The sequence below is a fragment of the Primulina huaijiensis genome, chromosome 17, assembly GCF_012295235.1.
Source record: "Primulina huaijiensis isolate GDHJ02 chromosome 17, ASM1229523v2, whole genome shotgun sequence".
NCBI lineage: Eukaryota > Viridiplantae > Streptophyta > Magnoliopsida > Lamiales > Gesneriaceae > Primulina > Primulina huaijiensis.
This window is the reverse complement of record NC_133322.1, coordinates 17,251,861-17,261,434: the sequence shown is the minus strand read 5'-3', so window position 1 is coordinate 17,261,434 and position 9,574 is coordinate 17,251,861. Positions and strand designations below refer to the sequence as shown.

Here is a 9,574-nt window from a genome sequence, read left to right as displayed (position 1 = left end):
TCTAAAACTTTTAACTTCGGGAGCCAATCGATATTTTGTAAAATTGAAGTACCACTTTGAAATTAATGGAGAAATAAAGTACTAAATGGCGATATGATTCCTCAACATAATATTCATTCCTTTTTCTATACCAAATATACCCCCGTACGGACAGAAGAACGGTTATTGGTATATCCGTAATTTTATAATAAACCAAGTCTGCTTGCGTAACCTTTTGGCACCCCGACTTCTATAAAAGCTCCCCACGCCCTCGTCTTGATCCGCTGTTCGATGAAGGAAGAGGAGAGAGAAAAAATCCTCAGCAGTTTAGAGAGAGTGAGAGCCGAGGATCATGCAAAGTTGTAGGGGAGTGATTTTCTAGTCATAAATTTCTTGGCACTTTCATTTTTTTTTTTTGGCATATTTTTGCGTCGAATTGGTTTGGTTTCTGGGGAATGATGAGTCGATTAGGGTTTAAATCATCCGTTTACCATGGGGACATGTTTCTGGGGGAACTGGACAATGTCCCGGTGAAGGGTATGAATTTCCAATTTCCTAAGAATGAGATAAGGATTCACCACATCTCACACAGTGAGAGATGCCATCCACTCGCCGTTCTGCAGACAATCTCGGCGGCTTCCAAACGGTGCAAGCTCGAGCCTGGAGCTAATTCCACTTTGAGTTCCAATCCTGACGAGTCATCATTGATCAACCTCCACGCCTCTATGTTTTACGAGCTCAAGGTTTCACAATTCAGCCCAGTTTCTCATTTCAACTGATGTGCATTTCTGTTTCCTCAATTTAATGTATAATCTGTCTTATTTAGTGGCTGCGAGAATGAATGGGTTGGATTTCTCATGTTTTATGCGTTCTTAACTTGTAGTAATGATATCGAGATTTGTAGTTTATTAGGCTTGGTCTGCTGCTTTGATTTAAACAATCGAAGTTGGTTTCGTGTAACCAGTAATTTGTTCTGTGCATGTGTTGATCATGGTTTACCTTATCTTTCGCGGAACGGTTTCCGTAACGGGAATGAGGGCTGCCTATATAATGAAAGTATAAATGTAACAGTATCTCGGATAGTTGCGGCTTCCGTAACGAGAAAGAGGGCTGCCTATATAATGCAAGTATAAATCTAACGGTATCTTGGAAAGTTGCGGAACGGTTTTTTATTTTTTCTCCAAATTTTCCAATTCTTTTGATTGTTATTAATTACTTTTCTAAAAAAATATTCAAAGTTGCAATTTTTTAATTTTAAAAAAATATGTGATGGTCAATCTTGACCGATCGTCAAATATTCATGGATTTGTATCAGTAGGCTTCACAAAGGTTTACTCCACCGTCACGTTGAACCATGGTATTGATGTTATAAGATCGGTGTGGTTTTACAGGTTCATATGCACAATAGATTGGATTTTGTCGCGTTTGTAATTACAAATTCAAAATCTCTTTTGGATTTAAGAAGTCAAAACATGTCAGTTGAAGGTGGTCTTGTTACTCACTCTAGTGGTAAGGCCTAGAAAAAATAAGAAGCTTGCATTTCTTCCAAGCTCACCTGTAATGTTCTTATTAAGTGGAAGGTGTAAGAGTGATCATATTGAGCGTATGAGTTTGAAGATGATCAGGTACATTTATTTCCATCTTGGTTGACAAAAATGTGAGTTGCATCCGCTCATTCAATATTTTTACATTGTTTGGAACAGAGTTTTTTACATAGGTGGAATGCTTAAACTTGTGCATGCCTTGATTTGGTTTTAAGAAAGAGTGGAATTTGGTTACCTTTGTGTTGATAATTAATATGCTTGGGTGAGTTCATTATTGTAACTTTGACTAATTTGTGCAGACTGCTGTTGTGTTGCTTGGGAATGAGGAAGTTCATTTGGTGGCAATGCCTAGTAAGCAGAAGAAGTTCCCTTGTTTTTGGTGCTACTCGTTGCCATGTGGTTTGTACAATTCGTGTTTATGGATGTTGAATATGCGCTGTTTAGCAATTGTCTTCGATCTTGATGAAACTCTCATTGTGGCCAACACGATGAAGTCATTTGAGGATAGAATTGAAGTTTTGATGGACTGGATTGCGCGTGAGAGTGACCCTATTCGGGAGTCTGGGATGACGGCAGAGATGAAGAGATATGTTGAGGATCGTGCATTGTTGAAGCAGTATGCAGAGACTGACAATGTTATGGATGGTGGGAAACTAATTAAATATCAGCTGGAGGAGGTGCCTCTGCTATCTGACGGACATTTACGCGTTGTTCGTCCTGTAGTAAGGTTACCTGAAAGAAGTATTGTTCTTACTCGTATTAATCCTGAGGTTAGGAGGCACTGTTGGTGCTCTTTAACTTGCTTTCTATCCATATAATCCATCTCCTGTAGCTTTGATTTTTAATTTTTTACGATTATATTTTGTAGATGTTGGTATTTTTCTTTTCAATGAATTTGGTTAAATGCTACATTAATGTTAAAACATTGGCTGGTTTAAGCAGTTTTCACTTTCGCTTGCCTTGTTATGATGGATGCTTTTGTATACAGAATAGAGATACTAGTGTGCTAGTCAGGTTACGACCAGCTTGGATAGATTTGAAAAATTATTTGACTGCGAAAGGCCGGAAGAGATTTGAAGTTTATGTTTGCACCATGGCTGAAAGAGATTATGCATTGGAAATGTGGAGGCTGCTTGATCCAGAAGCACACTTAATTAGCTCAAAGCAACTGCTCGAGCGTGTTGTATGCGTTAAATCAGGTGGTAAGAGGGAAACTCTCAAGTTTTATCTTCTTAAACAGTTGAAGTTCCTATGAATAGGTTAATTAGTCGTTAGACATGAGGGGTTGGGAACTATTGTTCTATTTTGTCTTTGAGAGTTGAAAGCTAATTTGTGTGGAGATACAAATTTGTCCTATTTTAACTCTGGGATCGAGCAGTTTTGAAAATTTAGTACTGTGTTCCAACCCCTTCAAATGTTTTTATTCCTCGCGAATGTTACAGTTGATCTTGATTGGTTAATCTTGATTATTCAATCTCATGTATGTATTCTTTCTTTAACCCTTTTGATTAAAGGGGCTAGGAAATCTTTGCTTAATGTCTTCCAGGATGGCAAGTGTCATCCAAAGATGGCAATGGTAATCGATGATCGTTTAAAGGTTTGGGAAGAAAAGGATCAACCTCGTGTTCATGTAGTGCCTCCATTTACTCCATACTATGCCCCACAGGCTGAGGTATCGTTATTACTAATTTATTTTGGTTGCCTAGCACTTGACCCATATTATATAATTGAAACTAATGTATCTGCAGACTGCAAATGCTGTACCTGTCCTTTGTGTAGCGAGAAATGTTGCTTGCAATGTTAGAGGTGGTTTTTTCAAGTATGTTCGATCTCATTATATAATATACACGTGGCACACACTCAAATAGTTATTTTGTTGCCTGGACTTTTGGTATTCTTCTAGATGTGCGTGGAGTTTTGAAATATGTCATTTCGAAACATCAGGGAGTTTGATGAACATCTATCACGAAGAATATCAGACATTTTCTATGAGGATGAGGTGGTAAATTTACCTTGTGCGCCTGATGTGAGCAACTACTTGATGTCAGAGGTATGCAAATATAACCATCGCTCAATCTACTGCTGAAATTAACTATTTATGCACTTGAGTAATTTTGTAGGATGCTGGTCCTACAGCAAATGGAAATTCAAATGTTCCGATTTCTGAAGGAATAAATGGACTGGAAGTTGTGCAAAACTTACAGTATTTGGTAGTTTATTATACCTGATTAATAATTTTTATTAAATATTGTTCGTCTCTACTCGACACGCCATAAGATATTTTTGGTACTCAGTTTGTCTTATCCCCCCTCTCACAAATTTCTGATCTTTGTCACTTCTATTTAACTTTGACCAGGATGACAAAATTGCTACACGTGTTGTTTCTCATTCAATGGATAATAATGTTGAGTTGAAACCTGAAAGCTCCAAGCTCCCACCTATATCTATTGCAAATGCTATTGCCCCAGTTTCTGAGAGAGCAATACCAACTTCTGAAAGTAAGGTTTTGTCATATAGATCTTCAAATATAGAAAAACGGACTCATATTGATGCGCAACATGCATGACTATTTATGATAATTTAATTTGGTCTAAACCAATTATATTGCAGAACCTAGTTTGCATGGTGATCCACCTCGAAGAGACGGCATGTATTCAGGTTCCACAGAACCACCTCCGTTGCCTAGATTGCCACGGCAGGAACCCCTCCTACCACCCCAAAGAGGTTTGACCGGAGAAAATGCTAACAGAGGGCCTGTCAGTGGCCAAGTGCCAGGAATAATTCCTTTTGATACACCAGATAGACAACAAGGCCGTCAAAACTCAGAGAGTCACAGCACATCGTCTTCTGTTCAGGCAGAATTATCGCATGTATCTCAATCAAAGAATGAAGAGGTTCTTAACGCTCTTTATGCTTTGTTTTTTGGATAACTTGTATAATTTTAGAAGTATTCAAGTTTGTGAAATTTCATCATTTGCAGGCTAAGATGAGGGGTGATATTCTGAAACAGAATCTTCTACCGCCAAGGCAGCTTTCAGGTGTGTAAATTCAAACCTTGACTTAACTTATGATTTGGTACAATGTGGAGAATTGATTCATATCCTGTTACTCCTAGATTATATTAATAAGTATAAAATGAGCTCTGCCTTTCTGCACTTGAAATAGCAGCTTCTTTTGATCCAACACCTGGTTCTGAACACAATTTCATCATTTTGACTAGACAGATCTTTTTTACAACAGTTCATTCCAAAAGATTAATTTCTGTCGCATGTTTCAATTTAATGGGTGCATAAGATGTAAAGAAGTTCATGATGATCTGAAGGAAACAAACACCTGAGCTTTATATTTATATATATAATATATTAATGCAAGCACCAGATAAAATCGAAATTAAAGTTTATAATATTGATTGCGATTGAAATGTAAATAAGAACAAATTCTCAAGAGTTTCCTGTGTGTTAGTGTGTAATACACTCCCCTAGCGACGCTAGTACAAAACGGTCAAGAATAACAGAATGATCCCCTCACTCTCCTCTCACACGCCCTTTAACTCGCCTGCCTCTCACTTGCAACTCCCTTTTTTCTTCTAGAATAAACAAATTGTATATATGGCTTTTCATATTTATTTTGGCCTACATTTCCTAACCATGTATCATAATTGATTCATCTTTTAGACGAAAAAGAACGTTTAACCATTTTTTCAATTAGTATGATGGAATACATCAATTGTGTTGTGAGGAAGATGGCTGGTATTTATCTACTCATAAATTACATCTACAAGTTTTCATGAGTGCTTGTTTTGCGAAACTGTATTATCATTTGCACGGAAACAACAATCAAATAGGAGGAATAAAGTCCCATAAATTTGCCATTTTTGTTGATTGAATATTTAATACTGAAATTGTTAGAAGCTTTAATTTGAAAATCTTTCCTTGATTTTACATCTAAAACTTTCATGTGCAGTATATAACTTGTTGTAACTCTCCTTTTCTTTCCCTAACCGTGATATTGTTTTATTTACTTGGTAGATTTTGGTGCATCTCAAAACCAGCCATCCTATAGTAAAGGAATTAACACAGATGACAATATTATAAATGTGTTACCGACATTGTCAATTAGCGTGCTTCAAGAGATTGGAAGGAAATGCAGGTCGAAGGTATGTCCTCCTCTAACAAAGTTATGATTTCAATTTTCTTCTTACGTTCATTGAGCCTCACCGTGTACACCTTGCCACTTAGGTCGAATTCAGGCCTGTTGTCAGTGCCAGTGACGATTTGAAGTTCTCAGTTGAGGTTAGTGCTGTGGTTTTCATTATTGTATGTATTGGTTTTCTTTATGTAGGGTATTCTGGGATTCTCTGTTTAAAATGCATAAATCTGTAATATATTACTTGACGGACGAAACTTTTTTCTTGACTTCTTTCTTTAAGAGTTTGTGCTTTCTCATGTAGGATGTCTATGTGTGTGCCTTACAGAAGAAGTGTTGTGTAAGTTATTTGAATATCCCTGCAGTTTGGGGGTTGTGAACGGTGACAAGTCAACCGGTTCATTTTGTTGCATATAGTCTCTGGCCACTTTACGACCATTGCCCTGTTTAAAGACTTTCTAAATAACTGTTGACTCAAGCAATGCTTGTGCAATTTAGCAATGAATACATAATCAAGTGAACATAGCTAAGTTATATCTTCTTGTATTTTGCATTTGTTGGTTATTGAAAAGATGATACAGTTGAGGGAAATAGTGATATATTTCATATCTGAAGAAATGAATTAATTGATACAGTGATTAGCTTTCCTGTTTATAGAGCATTCTAGCTAATAGAAAATGGGCAGATATCCACTGATTCTGTTTCTAGTAATTATAACAAAATATCAGTGAAATATTCCCCTAACAAACTCAAAGTTTGTCCAATCTCTTCTATTTGCCTTTGTTATTGGGTTGAGTTTGTTCACTTGTTGTAGTTGGACTTTGGAATGGGCTTTGACATGTGTTTACACTTTACACATCCTGTTAGCTTCGCATGAACCTAGTCTTATTCAAATTTAAAAATGGTGAATGATTTTAATGGCATACAACTTATAGTATTTATAAATGAGTTAAAGTGTACCAAACCTTCAGCTCATTTAGAAAACTTGAAATTGATAGATTCACACGGGATTACACATTTATAATATTTGTAGGAGTAATACAAACTTTAGTACTTCGGCCATTTCAAAAAAAAAAAAAAAACTTTAGTACTTCGGCCGAGTTCTATTATGGCGCGTCTATATGAATGACAACTTGAAGTGATTAGAGTCTCTGTTTGTTAATTCTTAAGCTGTTATTTTTCTGTTTTTTCTGCTCGTAGAATCACCTGATCTCTTGTAGTTGATTCTAAAACCACTCTTCTATCTTTGGGATATGTGACGAACTATCACCTCTAATTCTTTTATGATCTCTGTGGTACTTTGAGATTTGGAGGCTCAGTTGTCTCAGTCTGTAGGTTTTCTTTACTGGTGAAAAAATTGGCGTTGGAATGGGCAAGACAAGGAAAGATGCCCAGCAACAGGCTGCAGAGAATGCCCTTCGAAGCTTGGCTGGTAAGATCTCTAAGTGATTTACTCCATATCATAATCATAATTTAAAAATGACTCAATCGTCCATTCCATCCACAAGTTCAGAGCCTATTTACAGTTTTTATTTTGATCTTTTCCATTAATCAATGGTTGCTTTAAGTTCTGTACTCTTCATTAACCTCCAATGGAGAACACATCAGCATTTCCAGTCTGGTTTTTACAAAAAATGCTAGAAGAGGATTAGAATTAATCTGTACTTGACTTCTTGCTTTCCTGGTAAATCCAGGTTTATCTAGTTAAAACTAGATCTACCTTATCAAGTTTTGAGTTTAGCGCGCAACCTGGGGTGAAATTCTGTAACTAATTGTCATCGTAATGATTTGTTATGGCCCTATGTGTATGATTCTTGGTAAAATTTACACTTGTTAAAATAACACAAATTCAGGGAGTTGATTACAATTCCAGTGTATATTTTGAACTGTCGTATATTTAGCAGGAGGAAGATTTGTCATTTTGAGATGGATCTGTTGGTTTTTTTAGCAGCATCTGTTATTTTTTTGTCTTTACATGTGTTGGTCCTTTTCAGCTCTTTGTCATGCCACATAATATCGTGCTCTTGATTGTAGATATAGATTTTCTCAAATAGTCGCATTTACCGATCATATTGTCCATTCATTCCGGGGTAACACTGATTTTCTACACATTTTATACGCAGATCATTACGTAGCATATATTGCACCTCATTCTAGATCTCTAGATAATGATTGCGAGAGAAATGTTCTGGAAAGGGAAAATGGGTTTCTCTGGGAAGCTGTGAAGCCTGTGTCAGAAGAACAACCCTTGAAGAACGGTTTCCCCAAGTAAAGTTTTTCAGAGGTGGAAAATTCGACTATACTTCCCACCATTGATTGAATGATGATTACTTGAATTTGGATTCTTTGATAAGGTTTTGTGGGCATCAAGATGGGGCCAGTGAGTATCTCAATGTGAATAATACCTTTCTTGTAATCGACTTTCACCAGATTAGAGAGCTGAACAGAGGAAGGTGGAATCTGCTTCATTTTTGGAGGTGAGATATTTGATAGATCCCAACTAGTTTCAAGCCACAATTCCTGACTCTTATGGGGTTTTAACTCCCAAGAATTATTGCAGTCATATATCTTGCCTCAGCTTCAACCTCCTCTTACCTGTGATCTTTTTGTACATCAAATTCAATCAATGTGTTCTATTAATGGTCGAGGGCTACAATAATCTCATCTTTTCTTTCCCATTCATGCAAACTCTTCTTTCTGGAAGGCAGCAATATCTATTCATCTGTAGACCCAAATTGTTTGCAGAAATGGCCTTCGGGAGTTTTACTGTGTTGACTGGCCATATTTTTCTTGACATAAATAAGTAGTCTTTTGATTTCTGCATATCGTCGTTTGATTTCAAAGAACAAAAATATTTAAAATAGATCTACTTTCATTTGATCCTAACATTATGGATTTACCATCAACTTTGTCGTTTCTTGTGAGACTGTTCCATGACTCCATCACATCCAGTAATGGGATAACATCACTTTCAATACGAATGATTTATCTGGCTGAACATGAATGTTCTTATCGGACATATTTTTTGTTGAACATTAGGAACACCAATCTAATTGTTATCCACCAAGGGCTTTTACAAATGTTGTCCTCTCAGATGCACTGAATTGTCGTTAGTTTTGTCTAAAAATATGACAGGTTACTGATCTGGTAAATCTTCAAGCGCAAAAGCATACCCACTCTGCCAGGTAAAACTTTATTCCTACTCTTCGCTTGTTTGTCTTTTGGATTGTAATTGGGTGAGAAATAATTGGGGGCAAGGTCATTTTAACTTTGAACATTGCAAGTGCGTCTTGTAAGAAAGTATATGCTTCTGTTTATCAGTGGAACACAGGGAAGTCATGAGTCGTAGATGCCGAAAATTTATTTAATGTGTTGTACTAGGCACAAGTCATATGCATTATAAGAGATTTTATGTGGGCAACAAGCTAAGTTTTATTAATTTTTCTGTTGTGTTGTATTTTAGGCTCTCAAATCCCATCAAAACAAGTTCTCAAAGGACGATATTTTTGTGGCTTGAACCGACCACACTCTTGGTGGAATCCCGAGAATGGGCTTAGCTGATGAAATATAACAACATTCTCAATGTGCCGAACAAGCATTTTGTGCAATCAGACATCTGTACTTTGATTTCGAGTCTTGACAAGATTGTTCTAACTTCTGTATATATATATATATAGTCATAGCCTTTACCCGGATGCGTCCTTTTTTTCTCGTCTTTTTAGCATAATCAAGAAATTTGATTAACACTATGATTTTATAACTTTTGAAAAACAAAATGTACATTTCTAAAAACTATTTTTTTTTAAAGGTAAAAACTAATCTTGTTAACCTGTTGCTGGTCCCATACCAATTGATAAGGGCTGATTCTGTTTACATCAAGAAAAAAACTTCCGATGCATTTTTCC

The 9,574-nt window shown here is 36.5% G+C and overlaps 1 protein-coding gene across 6 annotated transcripts; it reads left to right on the top strand.

The window, feature by feature from the left end:
- Window positions 1–271: 271 nt before the first annotated feature.
- On the top strand, window positions 272–9,358 carry LOC140962754 (RNA polymerase II C-terminal domain phosphatase-like 2). 6 transcript variants are annotated; one of them, XM_073421728.1, is made up of 17 exons: window positions 272–722; window positions 1,823–2,293; window positions 2,512–2,725; window positions 3,038–3,195; window positions 3,272–3,342; window positions 3,468–3,573; window positions 3,644–3,733; window positions 3,880–4,021; window positions 4,134–4,417; window positions 4,504–4,561; window positions 5,552–5,679; window positions 5,762–5,815; window positions 7,005–7,101; window positions 7,793–7,953; window positions 8,100–8,146; window positions 8,805–8,854; window positions 9,133–9,358. In XM_073421728.1, the coding sequence occupies exons 1-14, from the start codon at window positions 435–437 to the stop codon at window positions 7,939–7,941; spliced, it is 2,310 nt and encodes a 769-aa protein (XP_073277829.1). In that variant the 5' UTR covers window positions 272–434; the 3' UTR covers window positions 7,942–7,953; window positions 8,100–8,146; window positions 8,805–8,854; window positions 9,133–9,358. The 6 variants fall into 6 exon arrangements, with proteins under 6 accessions (XP_073277829.1, XP_073277830.1, XP_073277827.1 ...); XM_073421729.1 differs by having other exon boundaries at window positions 8,709–8,854; XM_073421726.1 differs by having other exon boundaries at window positions 8,024–8,146.
- Window positions 9,359–9,574: the final 216 nt, after the last annotated feature.

What these genes read in the sequence shown, in the direction of transcription:
- LOC140962754 (XM_073421728.1), top strand. Translation starts at nt 435, where the DNA reads ATGATGAGTCGATTAGGGTTTAAATCATCCGTTTACCATGGGGACATG. An exon ending in TGTATGCGTTAAATCAGGTG is followed by an intron (nt 2,726 to 3,037) that starts GTAAGAGGGAAA and finishes TTTTGATTAAAG; the next exon opens with GGGCTAGGAAATCTTTGCTT. An exon ending in ATTTGAAGTTCTCAGTTGAG is followed by an intron (nt 5,816 to 7,004) that starts GTTAGTGCTGTG and finishes CTCAGTCTGTAG; the next exon opens with GTTTTCTTTACTGGTGAAAA.